Source organism: Halichoeres trimaculatus, unplaced genomic scaffold, assembly GCF_033239565.1.
Source record: "Halichoeres trimaculatus isolate MK-OKI-2021-1 unplaced genomic scaffold, fHalTri1.1 fHalTri1_scaffold_18, whole genome shotgun sequence".
In the NCBI taxonomy this organism is placed as follows: Eukaryota; Metazoa; Chordata; class Actinopteri; order Labriformes; family Labridae; genus Halichoeres; species Halichoeres trimaculatus.
In genome coordinates, this window is record NW_027437196.1 from 26,874,823 (window position 1) to 26,898,572 (window position 23,750).

The 23,750-nt window shown below is 40.4% G+C and overlaps 1 protein-coding gene across 5 annotated transcripts in view; it reads left to right on the forward strand.

The window, feature by feature from the left end:
• The window catches only part of arhgef4 (Rho guanine nucleotide exchange factor (GEF) 4), a 131,474-nt gene that overhangs the window by 93,226 nt on the left and 14,498 nt on the right, over nt 1–23,750 (forward strand). For 4 of the 5 annotated variants that reach the window (XM_074692992.1, XM_074692993.1, XM_074692994.1 and 1 more), the window contains one exon: nt 6,525–6,676. In XM_074692992.1, the coding sequence (XP_074549093.1) occupies nt 6,525–6,676 (152 nt within the window). Of the gene's footprint in view, nt 1–6,524; nt 6,677–11,534; nt 12,579–23,750 lie in introns of those variants that run through there. The other variant, XM_074692996.1, reaches the window with a different exon arrangement.

Below are 23,750 nucleotides of genomic sequence, written 5' to 3' on the forward strand. Positions count from 1 at the left end.
ATCAGCTGTTTGTCAACAAGACGTGTAAACATGATTGTTCACATCATTACTGTGTGCCTGTCTCTTTTCCCCACATTCTATTTCTCTTCTATGCCTGGCTGAGTGAGCCAGGTCAGATACGTAGTAACGTGCCTCATTTCACTGTTGGTAACGTTAATGCCATTGTAACATATGAAACAGTAACTAGTTCGATTACCCTTTTCTGGAAAAAGTAATGGGCAATTGTGACAGCGTTAGTTTTAACATCGTTATTCCAAACACTGAAGTAGTTTGAGACAGGTAGTAAAACGGCAGCATTTCAGAAGTAAATTAACAACTGAAGAAAACACCGTCTGGAGTGACCCAGAGCCCTGACCTCAGCCTGATTGAGAAGCTGTGTCCTCAAGAGGGCCATTCACATCAGACACCCTCAGGATGAGAGGCATGGTCCAAAACTCTTCCTGGTTGTTGTTACAGGTCCGGTCTGAACCACAGGAAAGGTTTGGTTGAGGTTCTGGGCTGAGCTGGAACAGAAACGGGTGTTCACTGCTGCAGTGTTTCAGAGCAGAGGAAAGGTGTGTGTTTGTGTTCACTGTAACAGTGTGAAACTGCAGGAATGAAGCCAGAGTGATCTATTTCAGCCTGTTTGCTGGAACATGGAACAGATTCTGATGTCTTTGAAGCCAGAAACTGTGTCCTCTCCTAACTGCATCCCCCCCATTTAGGAAATACTGAAACATGTTGTTATGGCAGGTGTTTGATCTGGAATCTAACAACTTTTTGTGCCTTGTGTGGAAAAAGTGTTTGCTCATCTCATTGATGAACATGTCCTGTACATATATAAGGAACTTTTGGGACAATGAGAATCCCAGCCAGCTTCACTTTAACTGCTAAATGCGTGGTTCATCACTCATCAAGGTTTGGTAGGAATAGGATAGGTTACAAAAAGGCCGTTTCAGCAGTTTGCTGTCGATCACTTCATCTGACGCCCACCACCTATCACAGGATACAGACAAGCTAAGAGAGATATGAAAAGTAGAACAAAAACATTTTTGTGGACTGAAAATAAAAAAAAGACCTCATGAAAAATGACATCTCATTGAAAACTTATTCAAATGAAGCAAAGCTAAAAAAGAAAAGAGTCTTTAATACTTTGTTTATGACACCAGCACCCTGTGTGTCACTGACCCTTTAACTCAAACCATTCTGTGGTGGCTTATCCCTAGTGTCTGAGGTATCTTAAGCCTTAAAGGTAGGGTCTGCAGGAATTTCGTTACTTGTCACTAAACACAACATTTAATCTGGGCTCCTCCTCTTTGGCTCAGTGCCAGCAGCAGCACACACCCACAGCCTCCCACCGTGACTACGTGAACACACTCACTAGACCACTACAACCACTTGTAGCATTGTGTTTCCACGACTTGAGAGCCATGCACCTGACTTGGCATGTTAGCACAAGCCAATCACACATATGTGACACATACCTGGTTAGCCATGACACATACCTGGTTAGCCATGAAAGCTAATTTTTGCCGCTCTTCATTCTATGTTGCTCTCCAAGTTCCTGAAAGCGAGTAAAAGTGGAGCCAAGCTTCAACTTCATTTACCCTATTTTCCGCACTACAAGGCGCTTCGGAATATAGGGCGTACCTTTAATGAATGGCCTATTTGAAAACTGTTTTCATATATAGGGCGCACCGCATTATAAGGCGCATAGAGTAGAAGCTATAGTAGTGGCTGGGGTTGCGTTATGCATCCACTAGATAGAGCTGCGCTAAAGGGAATGTCAACAAAACAGTCAAACAAGTCAGTCAAACTCAGGCTACATCCACACGGAGCTGCACATTTTCCTATCCAACTATTTTCTGTGCCGTTTTCAAAAAAAGTGTGCTGTAAAGACGAAGCCGTTTCTGCCGTCCACCAAAGCCGTTTCCAGAGATCAGTTCAAATGCCAGACCTTTGGGGGCGCTGTACTGCTCTAACAATAAACAAGAGAAGACGCCCGGGCCAGCCTGTGAGCTAACGTTAGCACTTAGCAGAATTCCTCTTTACAGGTTCTTACTGCTTACCGCTGTTACTCCGACAACGCCCCCTGACTACGGTAGCCATGATTAATCAATATCGATCCACATTTAAGGCACATCAGATAATAAGGGACACTGTCGGCTTTTGAGAAAACTGAAGGCTTTTAGGTGTGCCTTATGGTGTGGAAAATACGGTAGTAAAAGACTTAATCTGTTTGCCATCTTGTTTCTCTTTGGTGGTGTTTTTCCTCCTCCGTGCTACTTCCGCTATCGTGGCCACTCTGATTAGCTTCTACCAATGTCAATCATCAACACACAAAGTCTTTTGCAAACTGTGCGCACTGTGATTGGCTGGGGTAGCCACTTCTACTCTCCACCCAGAAACATCCTGACACAATCTAAACATCCACAAACAGGCTGAGGAGGGGGTTGAGGCAGAAACAGACACTGACACCAAGTACAGAGGCCCATTGGAGACGATTGAAAATAATTGTTCCTGTAAGTTCACATTTTATTATTTAAAAGTTTTCCTGCAGATGCTAACTTTGAAGAGACCTCACCTTTCAGGGTAGACTTTATTCTTTAAGACCCTGAGGATGAGTCAGATAAGCTATGATCTGATAACACAGAGGCATATGTTTGTGCTGTTTCCCTAACAGTCAATACCCATCTATGTGTTATTTATAGGTGCATCTTACATAGTCGTCCTACTAAAACCTACACTAATGCTGTGCTTTACATAATGAAATGCCTTGGTTGACTTAAGTATTTCTTTAAATGACTTTTTTTTTCTTTCACGTGCAGCGAGGTAGAGGAGTTTTTACTCCAAGGTTACATCGTCACTTTTGATGATAATCACAGGCCACTGTGGTCTGAATCCACAGGGAAGTTCACTTCAATATAAAATCACTGGATGTCAGTAAAGGAGATAAGATCTGTATGTTACAGAATTTTTGTCTCGTCTTGTGACGTTGTCTCTGTTTTCAAACAGAGTATCACAGTATGAGATGAGATCCAGGCTGGGATGGGGAACTTTCAGCACTGCTAACGTTGTTTCAGAGCCTCCTTCAGGAGAAGTGTTTGACAATTCATACCGTGTCACACTCCTGTTCCCCTGCCATGTAACTGAAGCTGTACTGCAGGAGCTCACTGCACAAAAATAAAGGCCAGTCAATACTTGGAGCTCCTCCATCTCTCTACAGCATCACACAGCCCCAGTCAGAGTGTCCAACACTGCCCCCGTTAGGAGAGCATCCCGAACTCCCTGAGTCCTGATGACGCCAGTGATGCTGAAAAATAAGAAGTGTTCGATGATGCTGCTGTGCTTGAACAGTATCATAGCTGGACTGCTTAATATCCCCATAGTGTGATGGGGAAAGTAATGCCTCCTTTATTTCTTTATGCTCTGGAACAGACTCTAGTTTCTCAGCGTATCTCTCCACCCAGGGGACACCATGTGCTTTTTCATTTTCACAGTCTTTGGCTCAATGGTTGCTAAGGATACGTCTTCAGCTGTCAGCTCAGCAGCAGAGGGTGACGCCTATGATGAGGTGTGGCAGCAGGTTTATTTTTAGCTCACCATTCAGGTAGCCACAAACCAGGAGTTGAGACTTCAGAAGTTGTTTGATTGGGAGTGAAACAAAGAGCCTGTGAGGCTGCTGATGTGGGATTTTTTTTTTTTGAATTGCAAATTAATTTAGAACAATGAGTTTAGTCAGAAGACTCAGTTTGAAGCAGAGGAATCATCATATCAGAGGTAAAAGACTCTGCTTCTGTGTCTGCGTCCTGATAAGCATCGCTGTAAATAAGGCTGTGGTTATATAGGTTGGAAGGTAGCCGTGGGAACAATCTCCATGGTTACAACTTAGTATCTTCCACATCAGTCATTGACAGGAAGTAGAAGACCCCTGGGTGCTCTGAGACTTCTGAGAACAGTTCAACAAATGCTCTGGGACTGTAAATGTTTCTGATCCCTGAGATGATGTTAAAGACTTCAAACTTGGTTGGAGTATGAAACTGTCTACAGGAGACATCTGTGTCACAAGGGCCTTTCATTCTTCACCCCACACTTCTATCATGTATGCATCAATGACAATGAATGACTGACGTCTGGATGATTTGACTGCAGGAGGAGCTGTTGTCTAGCTCAGTGCTCTGGGGTTTGAGACCCCCTAGAGGGACTCAAGGAATGCAGTCCAAAATCAAAATGTATTTATGATGACATTCTTCATCCATTAGAGTAAAAGAAAATAAACAATGGTAGAGGTTAAACTTAATATAAAAGAATGCAAACAGAAAATGTTTGATGTGTTTTCCATATTTGTTTTGTGAAAGACCCCTGAGGCGACTAAACCAGGATAATGACACAGTCAGTGGAGCCAGAATAACACACCAACATGGGACCGTCTCATTTTTTACACATCAGATAAATAATTATCTTCTGCTTTTCTATTTGTTTGTGTTTGATTTTGCATTGGCTTCTTAAAGTATTCCCAGAGCAGGGGGTCCCTGCTCTTTGGCACTGCATTTTTTGGGGGGTCACGGGCTAAAAAGTTTAGAAACCCCTAATCTAGACTGACTGATCTAAGAAATCTCATGAGTAGGAATGCACAGTTTGAATAAACACCCCATGATAAATTCCTGATTGTTGATTAGAGCCGTTGATGTTTGATTCTTTAATACTAGATGCAGGAGAGGCCTGAGTGTGGTTTCAGAGATGTGTACAATATACAGTTAAAAGTATATGCTTACCTGTTCTGAGATTACTGTTATTTACACCCTTGAAAAAAAACTGAAGTCATATTTAGGATGACTTTTATCTTTGACAGAGTACTAAAACAATTTTTTTTTTACTTTTATGTTTGACTTGAGACTTTGAAGAAATGCTTTAAAAACTTCTCATCTGATAACAGATCAATAAATATCACCTGGACTCACCTGCATGTGACTTTGGAATGTTAAGTCACATTAAGGAATGTTGTTGCTTTGTGCTCAAGAGACAATCTCAGGTCGAAAAATACAAGACAATGCAGAAGTGCTAAAATCTGCAGTTCCTCAAGTGTCCGTGTCGGGCTGGTTCTAGAAGTACCAGAAATCACAAAAACACCTAGCCAAAAAAGAGCTGTTTTTACAGCAAATATAAACATTTCACCCAATCAGAGGCACAGCTCAGCTCACATTTCCAATATGGCTGTGCCAGCCCTTTTGCTTCAAAGCTCAGTTTCAGAAACAGACAGGTTACGTCAGGGAGATGACATCCATTTATTTAACAGTCTATGTTTGCGCTACAAGGGAAAAATATTTAAGGGCTGTCACTTTAAAGGGTTAATGAGATTAATTAACTACACCGCAAATTAATGTGTTATAAAGATGAAAGTGATTTACTTATTGGCTGCCAGCCATTTTCAGAGCATCTTAGACGATCTTTCAAGAACCAAATAATCTTGTTTTCTCTGACCATGTAAACACAGAATTTACCTGAGAAGAGTGGACTCCATACTTTTATGTCTCTCTTCCTCTTTGATCCAAAAAACAGACAATAAATTCCTTTTTCGGATCCTCTCCATGACCTTGTTGTCTTTTCTCAAGATGGCGCCACTCTTTCTCTCTGAACTACCGCGACACATCCTCAGTTGGAGCATGAGCTGCCTGAACTTATCTGACTCTCAGCGTCTCGCTTTGTCTCTGTCATCTATCATCTTCTCCTCATATCCATGCTGAGCTCTCATCCAAAGAGTGCACTGCTCTCACCCACAGTAGTCCAAGAGCATGATTTTGATTGACAAGCTCCGCTAGACCCCACCTCCCCCTGCCTACCCCTGCTGAAATCATAATTTACTTCTATAGAAGCAGTAAATGGTTGCTATCAAATTGAGGTTTATAGACGTCATGGCAGCGAATACGGACATTTTAATATTGGCCATTGAAAAAAATGTGGATTTAAAAATCTTCTCTTCTTCATGTACTCATTTAAAAAGTAACGCACTGCAATTTTGTAATGTCATGAAATTCAAATTCTTCATTTGGCAGCCTTAAGCAAATATGAGATAAAAATGCAATTAACCAGATTAATTCATTACAAATCCTGTAATTAATTAGATTGTTTTTTTATAATCTCTTGTCAGAACAAGTTTTTTTTTTAAATGAGGCAAAAGCTTTTTGTAGAGACTTGTTGGATTTCCATTGATAGGTGTTTATCACCTTTATGTAACTGTCTGTCCCTAGAGGAGGAGGAGGTATGATAAGGAATTATAAGCAGAGGTGAAAAGGTGTTTGTGTGTTCCATTGTAAACTGAGGATACACTCTCTTGACATTGCACTGATTTTGAGTTTTGTCTAGTTGTGTTCTGTGTTTTTCCTGATAAAAATGTAAAAATACTTTTCTATGAAATGATACATAAACTGACCCCAGCAGCTCGTTAATGTTAAAAGAACTAAAAGCTGAATGAAGCAGAACAATGAAACAAATAAATCCTAATTTCCTGTCTCCTTCTTCTTTTTCCCTGTTCCATCGTATCTTAGCTGTGGTTGTTCCTGATGGCTCATCAGAGAAGGCGGGGCTTGGAGACGAACTGGGCAGTGAGGAGGACTTGCTGTATGAAGAGTTTCGAAGTTCTGGACATCGTTTTGGACATCCAGGAGGAGGAGGCGGAGAACAGCTGGCCATTAATGAGGTAGGCAGAGGAGTATCATTTTCCAACGTTACATTTTTATGGAGTGTTGTACCACTGAGGAGCACAATGGTAAGATCTGAGAGGGTCCAATGAGTCACATCCGGTTTGTGAAAAATCCTGTGGAAAAAGCTATATGGCCTTCTGCATGATAAATAAACCAAAAATCTTAAGGTTTGATTTACTTTATTGGATGAAAGTAAATACAAGTTATTGAGAATAAACAAAATTATCGCCAGTATTATTCTGAGACTGAATTGACCACTAATATCATGATAGTATATCATGGTAATGTCCAGTTGTCTTGGTTTGGAACATTCAAAATGCACTTTCTGTTAGCACACACCATTTTGCACAGTTCCGTTTTTACTTCCTTTGTGGATCAAACGCCTTAGTGTGTGTTGACTGTAAGGACGAAGCCTCTACATCTGCAGGTGCAGTTTATTTCACAGCTGGGAAAACTGGGTTGGGTGGTTGTGTTTTAGGTGGGCATGTGAGTTTGTTGCGTTGCCTTTTTTTGTTGCTGCACACTGACTTGTCCGTGTTGACGGGCTTACCTTGCTCATTCAGTTTGAAGCTGAAATATTTCTACACTAGGGCTGTGACATTTCTCTTTACAATATTTTTTTTCCTCCTAATTTCTACTACGTTTACCTGTGTTGCACCTCACGAGCTCATGACGCTCACTTTCTTTGCTCTGTGTTAGCGCTAACCTGATGCTAACTGCCCCGCCTCCCCCAGAGACAAAGATTTTGGGTGACTGAGAAGTGGGTTCACTCTGTTCATTCCTCTAAGAAGCAAATGTGCCCAGGTGCTAAGAGCGATGCACAGTGAACCCTCTTGACATCCAGCCTGCTTGGAGGAGAGATGAGGAAAACTAACATGTATGCACATGGTGATACAATGAAGTCGCCAGAATTATCAAGTTGATTTCATTTATCGTAAAATTAATTAATTTATTGACTATTGCCTGGGCCTACCTACTAGTACTCAAGTAACTTTAGTTATTCATGTTTACTTATTTCCCCTCAACCAAAAAATGTCAGATTTTAGGGGGTACCAGTCGTTCATGTGTGGGTGACCTTTTCACACATTTGGGTGTAAACCTTGGCGTGATGCAGCACATCATCAATAATAACTACTGGATTCATTAAACGCTGCTCGTCCATTTGATGTTAGTGACTTTATGTTGAATTGATTCATTTTATCTATAGATAATGTGAAATTGTCTATTAACAGGTGATTAAAGCAGGTAGTAAATGTCTGTAATAAACTTTGGACAACAATCTGATCATAGTCTGTTTAATTTATTCTTGTCTAACTCTTATAGTTGGCAGTTATGACTCAGAGTAGGGTAAGAAAGCTTGTTAGCGTTATAAATTCATACTCTATACTTGGAGTGTGATATAAAGGAGGTGGGTATGAACGCACTTCTCGCCAGGTTAGGGCGTCTATAGAACAGATGGTGTTTCAGCAGTGACAGTCCTGAAATAAAAGTCTGCTTCTCCTTCACATTTCCTGATTTCTGCTTTTCAATTAGACACTGAACCATGATTTGTCCTCTGTCAGAGCCTTGTTTCAGGGTTTGTCTGACAAAGACAGCTTAAACCAGCTCTGTTCTGCCTGAGACGGCCATTTAAAGTTACAGATTATCTGATGCTTCCAGGTGAACCTAAATGTAAGCTAATGTAGCTTTACGATGACGCTATATTAGACTGAACCAGGCCTCACAGCTGCGAAGGACTGGAAATGCCTCTGATTGCCTTTTGGCTAAGAGGAGAGGCAAAAACAAGCTCTGGGGTTGCTGGGTTATATGGTAGTTGTCATGGATACCTGCTCTGGATTCTGCTGAGGCACAAGCTCAGCGTAATGTGATTTCCTGAGTAGATATATACACTTTAACAGCAGATCAGTCAAACCTTGAAGTGTCTTTCTTTTGCTACTGCAGTTGATTTCTTGTAATATTCTGTTGTGTGACCAGCAGCCACTTTCACTCGGACATCATATTAACTCTTTGTTCTAGATTATGGGTTATTGTATCTTCTAATATTTGACAAACCTGAGTAGATGGATAAGTCTGGTAGTTTTAGTTGTTCAGATTGGTGATCAGGGAAGGCTACCATCTAAAAATGGCCTAAAAGTGTGTCTTTCCTGCTAGTCAAAGGATATATGCATGCATCATCACAGCTTCCTGTTTTATTTAGTTTTGGTTTGGTTTGTGCTCTCCTTATCGGTTCATGCAGCATAGGATTTCAGTAACAATTGGTACAGAGGTTAGTGATAAACGAACCATTCTGGATCTAAGGGCCAATCCAAATTGTCACTCCATACCCTTCCCCTTGGTCCTCTGTTTTGAGGGCTTTCTGCAGGGGTGAAAACACATCTCTCAGAAACAAGACTCCACTCAGTCCTCGCTCTGTCATCACTCCTAATCACTCGCTGGCTGTATTTTAGACAGAGTGACTGTTTATTCAACTCAAAATCAAACACATTTTTACAAAGTGATGGTAAACTGATGTCAGATCAGCGCGACACATTCACAGCAAACAGACTTTGCTATGATGTACTGTATTACATGAGTGACCAGACAGCTAACCTATGAAAAGCTAATGTTAAGCTAATGTTACAGTAATGAGATGCTATATTATGTAGCTTCTGACTACTGTAACGTTAGCTTATTATAGCTTTTGTAGCTAATGCAGCTTCTGAATGCAGCTTATCTGTCTAATCATTTATGAAGTGCAGCTCATTGTTGTGAAGTCTGTTTGCTGTAAATTTGTCACCCTGCTCTGACATCTGGGGTCCCCACCCTCTACACTCCCTCTCGCCCACTACACTCTGCTTGTGAAAGAGGCCTGGTGCTCCCAGCCCAGCGCGGCTCAAAATCTCTAGCCAGACTCTTCTCCTCTGTTGTGCTCAAATGGTAGAATGAATTACCTAACTATACAATCCAGAGAGTCCCTTTCTAGTTTAAGAGATGTCTGAAAACTTATCTGTCCAGGGAATACTTGTGCACTTAATCTGACCCTTCTCTTCTTTGCCCTCAGAGGTAGAATAAGTCAGTAGGTCTAAGACTCAAATCCTATGATTTTTTAGCACTATTACTGAATTTTGTTGAAGATTGAGGTATACTGTTGTAGCAACTGATTGTGGTTCGTTGGCTTTTTGATTATTGTACTTAATGGCAGCACCTGCAGCTGAGTAACTTGTGGCACTGTTGTCGCACTAACTATGTTTTCCTTCCGTCTAAATTCTTGCTTGTGTTGTACGTCGCCTTGGACAAAAGCATCTGCTAAATGAAACTGTAAACTGTAAACATCAGGGTAGCTGTTTTTAGCTGTTATTAGCTGTAGTTGTTGCTATAGCAGCATTGGGTAGATAGTTATTACAAGAAATTTGAAAATGCAACCAACAATTCAAAACATGACTAACATTAACAACAACAAAGGACTGGATAACTGATTAAAAACTATAGATATCATGGGAAATTCATCTTACCCCTTGGATTCAAGTAAAGTCCCTGTTTGTCTTTGTTTCAAGGGCTGTGTAGCTCTTCCCCTTCACCTTACAGAGAAGTGGGAAATCACTTCACTAGATGTGCACACACAAAACCAAGGACTAAGAGGTAGTGTACATAAACTTAGATACAATATCAATACCTTATGTAATCACCCTCTTTCTCTCGCAGTCTTTTGGCACACTGTTGGATTGATTGGTAGTAACCCATAATCAGATATCCTGGCAACCCAACTGCAATGTTTCCAGTGTTCTTCATGTTCCTCAATACAAGACAGCCATGACAGAGTCTGCACTGTGCTGCCATCTTGTGGGCCATTACTGCCTAACATCTACCAACATGACCAGACAGAACACTCCCATCAACATGCCAGCGAGACAGCTTTGCTGAACAGAGCAGTGATGCTCAGTTAGTGGTGTTCAGTAGTCCATTTCAGGCTTAGGCCTCTGAAATGTCCAAAAGGTCTACAGTGGCACCAGAGGGACAAACTAAAAACTTGAAAAAGAGCACACCACCCACTTTCTGATGTGATACAGGTCTTGATATTGGTGAAGATGTCAGACTCCGAGCAGTAACATTCAGATTCTGTGTTTAGTGCAGAGTCACTGTTGGTCATTCAGTCCAATGGTTTAATAATCTGCCTGTGACGACATTTCAATCTTTCCTCTGTCTCTAAGAAACCTCAGACAAAGTAATAGAAGCTGCACTAAGATATTTTAAGACACAACTGCAACTATTTTTAAAAATAAGCTTTTGTTCTCAATAGCTTTGAAGATTTGGTCGAACAAACAGTTTGAAGCTGAGAAGCACAGACACATGAGGAGGAATATTTCAGGGATGTGCTGTTAAATGAGGTGTTTTCGTGACATAATTAAACAGTTACACACATTTTAATTTGATGATTAGTTAGTGATTCTGAAAACTAGGCAGCTGAGTTTTTTCTTTCTTTTTTAAATTTTCTTTCTCTAAAATTTGCTGTTGCTCTGAATGTCAAATTATTGTTAATTGCTCGACATTGTAAACATGAAAATACACATTTATACAAAATCGACATGCAATATACAGCACACACACAAGCACACAGACACACACACTCACACAAATAATTTCCCTTGTGGTCTGTTCATCATCCTGGATGGTGTCGACCAAACCCCTCCCTCCCTTTCGTCCTAACAACCAGCCCCTCCTCATCCTCCTCTCCTTCCATCGGGTTGCTATGGCCCTGCCTCAGCTACTCTGGTATCCAGGATACGGTGACACACTCTGCATCCTGATTGGCTGCCAGCGATGCAAGGGTGGGTACACTAAAAAAAGGAAGGGCAGGAGGGGGGAAAAAAAGAAAAGAGGGAGATCCTGGTAGTTAGATGGATGGCAGAGGTAGCACAGCTCTAGGCAGAGCAGCGAGCACCATTTTAGCAGGAGCTGTGAACAGGGAGAGTAGGTGGGGAGAAACGGAGGGATAGAAGAGGAAGAAAGAAGAGCTGGATGAATGGTTTTGGATGCAGAAAATGACTGAGTGTATGTAGCAAGAAAGGAAGGAGCTGAAGAGGGATAAAAAGAAGAGGAAGGAAAAGACAAGGAGCCGTGAGCATGAATGGGAGACATGCAGCATCCTGCCTTTGCTCCTTTGTCCTGACATCCTGACCAAGGAGAGCAAGAAAACGGACAATAAAGAAAAAGCTGGTGAGATAAAAAGAAGAAAGAGAGGGGAGGTGCCTATTCCTCAAAGAGGAGAAAGCGAGTGAAGGAGGACGAGGGGGATGCTCAGCACGTAACACACAAATAGCCCCACAGCGCATAGACTCACAGGCTGACACAGATAGGCACCCAGCCTCCACTGGCAGGCCGGGCCAATACTGGGCAAAGTGGCAGGAGAGGCAGAGGAGGCGACCGCTGGAGCCGAGCGGAGGAGGAGAGCAACACTAGGTGACAGCGACGGAGAAAGTCAAGGAGGAGGACGAGTCGACGCGGTGTGGTGTGGAGGCTCGGCGCTGAGGGAGAGGCGACGGGGGAGGGGCAGTAGTGCTGAGGAGGAAGACGAGGCCAGGGGACTGATGGCTCGTGGCAGCGGCTCAGGGAGGTGGAGCAGGCAGAGGATGGGATTCTTCAGTGCCCTGCTGCGCTGCAACCTCCCCCCAGAGACCCAGAAGGTGGTGGTGTTCCTCATCATGATGCTGCTCATCATCATCAACGTGGTGCTCATGTTCCTGTTGGCTTTCCAGTAGAGCAAACCCACGGACCAGCACTCTCTCACACACACACAGAAACAGGAACACAAGCAGAGACACTGAAAAGACAGAGGAGCCCGGGATCAGAGGAGGACTTCCCTGTTGATGAGAGGGACTGCTGTGATTGATGGGTGTCCAACATGGCAGCAGCAGAACACAGGTACTTCCAGGAGGAGGGGGGCATCATTCAGTGTGAGATCAGTCAGTACACTTCATTCAAAACTGTTTTTTTTTTCTTTAATGAGCTCATGAATCTGTTATTAAAATGTAGGGAGCATATTTCATCTCAAAGATCTGGTTTGATGACGATTTAGGTTTGAGGATCTTGGTTCTGAAGTATATCTCTCTGTATACGAGGTCACTGTAAATACAGGAGCAGGTACAGACTTTAATTTTATGATTTGGACACTGAGGGAGACATTGTTCTGTAGCGTTATCAAATGTTAAACTAAGTGATGTAGCCTCTCTGTTTGTGGCTTTCAGCTCCATCCTCTGAAAACACACATTGTAACACAAACTGATGTGAAGTTATTTATTAAAAATGAGCTGCAGACTTGTTCTGGAAAATGTTACTGAACACTGAAATGGTGTGAGGGCTGAGTCAAATTTAGACGTGTTAATATCTATAAAGGAACTGAACCATGCTCAGGAAGATCACACACGTCCTCTTTAGACTCACGGTCCAATCAAAGTTCACTCACGTGGAGCATATATCTGGAGCCAAGTCAAACTCCATTTTCATCTGATAACAAAGCCCTTACAAGCAAGAATAGTATCCCAGAATGCTTTCAGGTGATGTAACACACTCTGCAGCGACCTTGTTACAGCTACGGGCTCTTAGATAACCTGTGCTGATTGTGTTTGGAGCAAACACTATTGGAACTCAGCTGTTTCAACACTGCTAAGTAGTCAGAGTTCATTTGTGTGGATTGAAATGATCCCCCTGTTTGTTGGTGAAGTGATCTGTGCCTCCCTCATCAGGGACTAACACTTCCTGTCTTTTAGGAACCTTTTGTTCTGCGGCGTTCTGGAACTTTTATCTGAGCTGCTGTTCGTAGATCTGTCGTCTGGTCACAGTTTGGGGAAGTAATCAGAGCAGACTGCTGTAGGCTGAGGAAACAGTTTATAACATGTTCAGACAGAACTAAATGATATTGACAATGTAAATGTATCCACTCTTAATGTATCTACCTAATATCACATTTCTACGTGCTGCAACTGTTCACTTTACAAAGTTTCACAAACCTTATTAAACATTAAAACAAGTTTAAAGTCTAGAATTACACTCACCAGAATTTACTCTATTGTCATCATTTACTGGGGTGGGAGAAAAAAAATGAAATACGATATACCTGAATTTTTTGTTGGAGAATATCAGAATGGGGTCTTTTATCTAAAAAACGTTTTCTCTTACGAATTCAAATTCTTCATTTCAGTATTTTTTTCAAAAACTGGATTGGAAAAAAAGTTAAAGTTCTCCAGCAGAGGGTGAAATGTTTCTCTCTGACTCACATGACGTGCATTTTATGGGAAAATATGACTCGTGACATAGTCTGTAAACATTATCATCATCATCATTTAACTTTTTCACATGGTTTGGTCTGAAAAAAGCAAACTAAAAATCGCAGAAAAAGTAATAATCAAAGAACTGCAACTTACAGCACCCTAAAAATTGTAATAGAACCGAATTGTGAGAGTAGCATATTATCACAGCCCAGTCATTTACAAAACTTAACCCGGAGGATCGCAATCCCACCAGCAAAGTCGAAATTCCCACTTATTTTGAAATGGCATTTAGAGACCATTTGTCCAATCAAAATTCTGAAAGAAAAAAAACGGCATAATCATCAGATTTTTAAGTTGCAGAGGGTATCTAAACGTATCACAAGTGATGTTAGCAACATGTCAAACCAGGCCACAGGAGATGGGAGGAATTTTAGAAACATGCTTTGTAGGCTTTACACAATCACAATTTTTGGGCCGATCACCGATCAGTGAGTTTAAATAAACCGATAACCGATCTGATCACGTGAGGAGCAATATTTAAACTACTTGTTTATATACTTATATACTTATGTGCTGTTTCCTGAGTATCAGTCTTGCCATGCCCCATCTGACTGAGATACATGGGTTAAACATCAATGACCTCCGGAGGGCATTAAAGGACTGACAAGTTCAGTTAAGTTCAGTCTGGACAATCAAAAATATAACCCAAGACAAAAATAATTAGCTCAACTTATAGTAATTAAATTACTTTATTGTAATTAATTACTTTCCTGTAACAAGTAAATACTGCAAATTAAGGAAAGTAATGCTGCCTCAAACATACTGCAGCATATCAATTAAATTAACAGTCACAGACCGTAACTCTAGTGCAAATAGAACGAAGCTGCCTCAAAACATTCATATACATCCACAAAACTAACAGTTTTTTAATCATGAGTCATTGCTCTTGGATACAAACAAATTATTAAATTATTAATTATTATTAAGATTAAACACAACCATGACGTCATTGATTGATCGGTGATTTATGACATGACGACCGATCCTGATCATTACAAAAAATGACAAATATCGGCCAATCCGATATAGCCCATATGATCGGTGTAAAGCCTATTGCTTTGATTCTAAAGAAAAATATTTTGCAGAAAATAAACCACTTCCTTTGGCTAAATTATACACTTCTCTCTACTTTCAGTGAACCCTGAATGATGGACATGTACCCAGTATTCATGCCTTAAAAATCCATTGAATTTTGTTTCCCATGGCCTTGTCTTGCAGGTGTAAAATTTCTGCTCAGTTGTTTAGCACTCAGTCTGGTTACTGATAGAAGCTGCTCTTCAGATTGGCGTGATGGCAGACTGTAAACTGAGATAACAGTAGTGACAGTATTGATTGTAAAAAGTTTATAAAGCGCAAATAGCTTTTAATAATGTAATAATCACTGCAGTTCTATTATGTCATACTGCTCTGGAGCCATTGCTAAGTTACACCTGGCTTTAGCCATGGTTGTGCTGAACCCACAGAGGTGTAGGATCTTCATACTGCTGTGAAAAATGAGGGTTCAAAAAATTCCAAACATCAAAACTTGTGGATTCTTTGAATGCAGTGCCACCACCTGTATTTTCCTATGTTCCTTAGACTGAGGGTACCCGAAAATGTGTTGTTTACGCTAATTCCCTATTTTTCACAATTTTAAAGGATAAAATAAGATAAACTCATATTAAATCTATTAATTTTTTTAAAATTTGTTTTTAGTGCAGGAAGACATAATTAAGTTACATCAGCCTAGAGCCATGGTTGCCCTGACATTTAGAGATGCAGGTCTTCACTGTGCTGAGAAAAAACAGACAACCGTGAAAAAAAAAATTAACCAGCAGCTGCTTGGGATTCTGAGGGTTGAACGCATTTCTTTGAAACATCAGAGTCTTGTCATGCTCGTCATTACTGTAATTTTTTTTATTTGTTTAGTTATTAATTTGCCAAAGGAAAGAAGTTAAACTGAAGCATGTAAGCGGTGGAGCTTTTCAAATGTCTTGGCGTACTGATGAAGTAAACACACAGGATATGGTAATCACAGAGGTTTCTGTACTTAAGTGTCCTTTTTTATTGTCAACATCAACTGAAATTACACATTTTGGCACAATTGTCTGAGTTTTACAGTGAAACAGTGAGGCTGGGAGTACTACGGCTCTCAGGGAATGGGATGTTCCTAAATTGGGTTACTTTTAGGAAAAACACCAGACTAAGGTTACTTATACTTACAGGTAACTTATTAGCATTTCAATGTAAAAAACAGCAGGTTCCGAGCTGAACTAAAGGCTAGCAGAGGTGTGTTGATGATTGAATCAACTGATTGAAATTTGAGATGTGTGTCTGATGTGAGTCTGTTGCCCTCCTGATGTTTCTCTGAGTGTGTCTGTCCTGTCAGCTTCTCATGAATGAAAATGTACACACCTTCACTTTTCTCCACAACTGCTGCAGAAAAAAATCCTTGTACTCTGTGTTCACTTTTCCTGCTCTGCTCTCACATTGGGACACTTGTCCAGTCAATATTTCCTTAGTTTACAAGAAGCTTTTTGAGAACATCCTTTCAATATCAGACTTATTTTCTTTACTAAAAGCTGAAATAAACAAACTTCACCAAATCATTTTGGTTTATGAGACCATAAAAATGTAGCAGTTGTGAGTGGTTTGACCTGGCTGTCTGCAAAGCCACCGATTACATACTCTCAGACTGTAGCATGCAGAACACCCTGCACATCGCTTTTGAATGTAGCCTGTCTGCTCTGTTGGATCTGCTCTGTAGCTTCACTGGGGTTCGGTTTAGGAATAAAGCTGATAGAAAAACTGCCTCTGTATCATCAACGTATCGTTGAAAAGAGTTAATAAGTGCTTTATTTGGCCTTTATGAAGCATCAGCATTAGATTCAGTGTATAGGTTGTAGAGAACGCCAGCCTTCTGATATATTTACAGCTCAGAAAAACTCTCTAGAGGCCTTCAGCAGAAAGTTGATGCATCTTAAACAAAGAATGGACTGAGAAGTATCAGCTAGGTGGGTTGCTGATGTTCAACAGTGGTGGTGTGTTTGACTGTGAGGTGAGTTACATCTCCTCAGTCATTCCATATTGGCTGTGGTCATACTTGAACAAATAAATATACCTGGTTGAAATGTTTCTAACATTGGATTGTTGTGGTGATTTGAAGATATGATTTGGCTGCCTTGTATTCAAGTCTTCTTTTTCTGATTTTTTTTTCATTAGTTATTAGAGGTTAAAAAGAGGCTTTACATCACGTTGGAAGGTCTCATATTCTGCTCCTTTTCTGCAGTTTAATATGGATCATTGATGTCTTCATGAAATGGTAGTAACATGTTTTGGTCCAAAAAGCCAATAAATCAAGCACAGCAGCATTGTTTCCAGGCTCTCATAGCCCCTCTGTTCAGAACGCTCTGATTTAGTGGGCGTGACCTTCATATGTAAATGAGCCACTGCTGATACTGCCCCGCTGCGCTTCCTCGTCGCTGAGAGCGGCGCCACGAGCTCCGAGTGCACAATGTTTAGAAAACAGTGAAGCTCATTTACTGTAACATTACAGGCTTAAACAACAGGCTATCCACAGCTAAAGTTAGCATCCTGAAGCTAACACAGAGACACAGGGGGTACACTGAGGAAAAGCTCTTACATCTGCTCCACAGCACACAGCATTTAAAATACTCACATTTCCAGGGTCCGAGGTTTGTTGGTGGATGGTTGGTAATGCGCCTGGATTCAGGACCAGTCTATTCACTAGTCCTCTGTTGTACTGTCCAAAGTTGGAAAAGCAGTGAGCCGTGAAGTGACTAGCACACATGCACAGTTTTACTGAGTGTAGCTGGAACATTTCCCTTATAAATAAACTCTAGCCACTTAGTCTTGTCTTCTTCTGAGATGGGAGGCTTGAGCATGGAACTATGTGGCTGTTTACAGCCAAAAACACAGTGATAGCTCTTCAACTTTGGCATTCTCCTCCCTGCTGCTCCTATGGACCAATCAGGTCAGACTTGCTCCTGATTGGTCAAAAAAGGGAATCGCTGACGTCGGCAAATCCCCAAAATCAAAACAGCTCATTTTAGGTCAGGATTTTACATTCACAAGCACTACTAAGTACAGGTTTTGTCATTAAATATCACATTTTGTGGGCTGGGAGGAAAGCCAAAGACCCACAAGTTTCACTAAAAGACTAAATAAAGTGAATTTTGCATAATATGGGACCTAAAATGATGATTTACAGCAAAATATGCCAGGAGGGAGAGCCAAGAAGAGATTACACTCTATGTGAAAAAATATATACTATATATTCTTTTTTGTTACCTGACTTCACTTAGATTCTCCCTGAGTCCCTCATAGCCTCCACTGCGCAGACTCTGGCTACACAACAGCAACCAATGACTGCGCCTGTGACGGGGGTATTTTGGCCTCAAAACTGTACCTTGGTAAAAGACGGAGCCACGCTGCTGACTCTGTATACAGTCAGTGATCTCAAATGGTGTACCTCTGCTCTTACACTGACTCTGTGAGTGTATAAGTGTGTTTACACTGACGGTATGGAAAATCAGTGCACTTGGGAACAGATCAAACAGAGGTTGATTGATGTAGCTAATAAATAACAGAAGAACACCTGTGATTGGCCGTGATTGTGATTGTTATTTCCTGTAAGTGTGAAGCAGAAGTGTTTGGTTTGAGACAACACCACCCTGTAAAAACTGTGCACTGCTCCAGGGAGTGCAGAGTGTTCACAGTGCACTTTATGTTAGTGTGCTAATGGAGGCATCATCCCATTTGAGACACAGGATGAGTTAAAAAGACCATCAGTGTTGCAGTGCATTGTGGGAAACAGTAAATATGAAGTACACTGGTCCGCTGAGTTTATTTCCTGAATGAATTTGACCTCTGTGAGTTTTAGCAGATTTTGCTCACGTTTAGATTTGGACCACGTCAGTACGGTGTGCTGGTACAGCAGGTGGTTCTGAACACAGGAGGTCCAATCATCATTCTGTCAGCTTTTGAGTTTAGTTATCTGTTAATATCTCAGTTTTTTATTGCTGTATCAATTTAGAGGAAAAAATTTTACAAAAGTGTGAAGATGCAGACCTTTGCACCACTGTGCTGACTTATTTGGCAAAATAAGGTGAGAAAAAATTCACTGATAATCTTAGAAATTTTGGTTTGAGATACACAACAGCTGACTTTTACATATTGGTTGAGCTATAAAGACAAAAGACAAGGTTTGATTTAGAATCCTAGATTTCAGGAAAAAGGTTTCAGAGACAAAGCTGCTCATGTTTGAGGGTGTGTGTGTGTCACAGTGTGTGTTTTAAGTGAAAGTATTCCTCGAGCACTGTCTCAAAGCTCAACCTGCTTCCAGCAGCTGTATGAACGTGTTTACTATCATAACATGTCATTATTAGAGCATGTTGCGGTGTCATGCACTCAAAGAAGGATCTGGAGATAAAGACAGCAGAAAGGCAAGATGGTGTGGGTGTGTTGCCTAGCAACAGTCACATTGTCTGTATTCCTTATTGCCATGATGTATCAGTGGTGCTAAGAAAATGAAAGGACTTGTTCTGTAACAGCACGGCTAAGGTGGAGTGAGAAGCGGGTGTTTCTCTGAAAGAGACGAGCTTGCAGAGAGGAGCGATGGTGGGCTGATTTGTGCAGCCTCTGCAGGAATGAAGGGCTAAGCAGCATAATGGATCCCCTCTGTGGAGCCAGGGGCCGTGTTGACGCAGTGAAACTGGTGCTGGTTTGTATGAGGCAGTGTGAAATATGACCACTGCAGTGTCTCCATCGATAGCGCCGGCTCCATCTCTCCTCGTCTCACACTCTCTGCCTCCTCTGTCTCCCTCACTGTCTCCTCCTCCTCTGTCTCCCTCTCTAGTTGTGCCTCTTCTCTCTGATCTATCTCTCTTTACTCTCACCTTTGCCTCACGTGGATCTCTCCTTTTCAACCCAGGCTCAAAAAGCATTCAGTGCTGGGTGCAGCCTGTTGGAAAGCTGATTTGTTTGCAGAGCACAGACTGTACCGCTGCATGTTTTAGAGCTACTGTGTTAACCATGGGCCTGCCTCTGATGTCATGACATCAAAAAAAACTAGAGAAGTTGCATTTCCTTGCAGCAAATGCGTTGAAATGCTGAAGCTGGAAAAGTTTGAATAAAAGTGGAAAAAAATGAAAATGTAAAATAAAGGAAAAAAAAAATGTTAAGAGAAATGAGGAAAAGACAATGAGTGGATAAAGAAAGTGGATACAGTGGAAATGTAAATCAGCCTACAAAAGTTAAAATAATTAAATAAAAAGAGAGAGAAACCAAACAGTGAAATCTCAAAAATGTAGAAGAAAGCAGAAATCTATGATTAATGTGTAAATGAGATGAGGAGAATAGGACCAGTTTAATGTGTGAACAGAGTCTCGAGTCAAAGTCTGCAAAAGGTAGAAGCAGTTGAAGTTGAAGGAGTAGCAGCCTTTTTTGTTTGATTTGAGTCAAGTTTGAGAATTTTATGGCAGGTTAATCGGCAGTTTTTTTCAGTAGCAGCAGCTGCTTCTCTCAGTCAAATTGAAAACATTCCGCCCTCTGAGAGCAGGAGGAGAGGTGAAAAGAGTGAAAAGTTTGTGTCGCTTATACAGTGAAATCTCAAAAACAGTTGAAGATATTAAAAAAGTTATTACAGATATCAGTAGTGGAAAGATCAGTGAACATTTTAAAGCAAAAATGAAGTCTGTAAGTGGAAGTAAGCTGAAGTTAGAGCTTGTTGAAGTTGAAGCAGATTTTAGTCAGAGGAGCTGAAATTTCCCATCTGTTTAACATAGAGAAATTTTTTTGGAAAAAGCTGAATAAATCAAAAAGTTTAATAGTTAGAAAAGTGAAAAGATATAGCACACTATTCCTAAACAAGCTGAATAGTTTAAAAGTTGAACGGTGAAAATCGGACAAAATTTGAAGGCTGTGAAAAGAGCCAAAAAACGTACGGAAGAATAAGAAGTTTAATAAAGTCACAGGATAACAATATGTTGAAATGCTGAGTCAGCATTTCAACATAAAAAAAAAAGACTGTGGTGCTTTGTTGCCATGAGTGGGCCACTGATGTTGGTGGATTTTACAGATTTGGAAAGATGGCAGGAAGTGAACATGGTTTGGACCAGAAGTTGTAAAAATCTTAATAATGAACTAGAGAAGTTGCATTTCCTTGCAGCAAATGCGTTGAAATGCTGAAGCTGGAAAAGTTTGAATAAAAGTGGAAAAAACTGAAAATGTAAAATAAAGGGAAAAAAAAATGTTAAGAGAAATGAGGAAAAGACAATGAGTGGATAAAGAAAGTGGATACAGTGGAAATGCAAATCAGCCTACAAAAGTTAAAATAATTAAATAAAAAGAGAGAGAAACCAAACAGTGAAATCTCAAAAATGTAGAAGAAAGCAGAAATCTATGATTAATGTGTAAATGAGATGAGGAGAATAGGACCAGTTTAATGTGTGAACAGAGTCTCGAGTCAAAGTCTGCAAAAGGTAGAAGCAGTTGAAGTTGAAGGAGAAGCAGCCTTTTTTGTTTGATTTGAGTCAAGTTTGAGAATTTTATGGCAGGTTAATCGGCAGTTTTTTTCAGTAGCAGCAGCTGCTTCTCTCAGTCAAATTGAAAACAATCCGCCCTCTGAGAGCAGGAGGAGAGGTGAAAAGAGTGAAAAGTTTGTGTCGCTTATACAGTGAAATCTCAAAAACAGTTGAAGATATTAAAAAAGTTATTACAGATATCAGTAGTGGAAAGATCAGTAAACATTTTAAAGCAAAAATGAAGTCTGTAAGTGGGAGTAAGCTGAAGTTAGAGCTTGTTGAAGTTGAAGCAGATTTTAGTCAGAGGAGCTGAAATTTCCCATCTGTTTAACATAGAGAAATTTTTTTGGAAAAAGCTGAATAAATCAAAAAGTTGAATAGTTAGAAAAGTGAAAAGATATAGCACACTATTCCTAAACAAGCTGAATAGTTTAAAAGTTGAACGGTGAAAATCGGACAAAATTTGAAGGCTGTGAAAAGAGCCAAAAAACGTACGGAAGAATAAGAAGTTTAACTAGAGAAGTTGCATTTCCTTGCAGCAAATGCGTTGAAATGCTGAAGCTGGAAAAGTTTGAATAAAAGTGGAAAAAACTGAAAATGTAAAATAAAGGAAAAAAAAAATGTTAAGAGAAATGAGGCACAGACAATGAGTGGATAAAGAAAGTGGATACAGTGGAAATGTAAATCAGCCTACAAAAGTTAAAATAATTAAATAAAAAGAGAGAGAAACCAAACAGTGAAATCTCAAAAATGTAGAAGAAAGCAGAAATCTATGATTAATGTGTAAATGAGATGAGGAGAATAGGACCAGTTTAATGTGTGAACAGAGTCTCGAGTCAAAGTCTGCAAAAGGTAGAAGCAGTTGAAGTTGAAGGAGAAGCAGCCTTTTTTGTTTGATTTGAGTCAAGTTTGAGAATTTTATGGCAGGTTAATCGGCAGTTTTTTTCAGTAGCAGCAGCTGCTTCTCTCAGTCAAATTGAAAACATTCCGCCCTCTGAGAGCAGGAGGAGAGGTGAAAAGAGTGAAAAGTTTGTGTCGCTTATACAGTGAAATCTCAAAAACAGTTGAAGATATTAAAAAAGTTATTACAGATATCAGTAGTGGAAAGATCAGTGAACATTTTAAAGCAAAAATGAAGTCTGTAAGTGGGAGTAAGCTGAAGTTAGAGCTTGTTGAAGTTGAAGCAGATTTTAGTCAGAGGAGCTGAAATTTCCCATCTGTTTAACATAGAGAAATTTTTTTGGAAAAAGCTGAATAAATCAAAAAGTTTAATAGTTAGAAAAGTGAAAAGATATAGCACACTATTCCTAAACAAGCTGAATAGTTTAAAAGTTGAACGGTGAAAATCGGACAAAATTTGAAGGCTGTGAAAAGAGCCAAAAAACGTACGGAAGAATAAGAAGAAGAAGAAGAAGAAGTGGAATAAAGTCACAGGATAACAATATGTTGAAATGCTGAGTCAGCATTTCAACATAATAAAGTCACAGGATAACAATATGTTGAAATGCTGAGTCAGCATTTCAACATAAATATTTCCTTACACAGTTCATCAATAATGCAACTGTGTGCTTTTCAAAGCACCAAATGAATTCATCATTGTCACATGATAAATTATGAAACAGGATCTTCATCCTCTTCTTTTAATCTCTTATTTCTCCCCCTAGTTAAGGAGCGCGTTGAGTGGGAGAAACCTCTTTGCTGGCATTTTGATTTGAGTGCTCGTCACACTGAAGACACTAAAATGGGTTCATATATCTGAAATAAATAAGAAACTATACAATATGCACTGAAATGTAAAAGCTTGCACTAAAAAGCTCATGTAGAATTATCAGCTGCTGTTAGCTCCCTTTAGCTATTTAGAACGATCTAGTGAGTTTCAGCTCAGATGAAGCTTCTTGGCCTGAGACATCAGAGTGGAGTGGAGATGAAAAACAAAGATAAGTGGAGCAGATACACGCCAGGTGAACAGATAAAACCTGAGAGTGTCGCTCTGTCACTGCTGGTTGCTTGAGTTTAAAAGGAATGTTTACCGGCTCACTCCACTGCCTTTGAGATGCAAACATCTGAATGTTATAGTAAACCACTGCACTCTTACATCTTAGCTGAGCTGCCCCCAGTGTCTAAAAAGAGTCGGATGTAACAAGAAAGCAAGCAGCCCTGATTTTCTGAAAAACCGCAGACCTTTAAGTTTCCTGCAAGGCAACAAACAACTGCAGTGTAAAATCTCATCAAGTGTTTCTTTT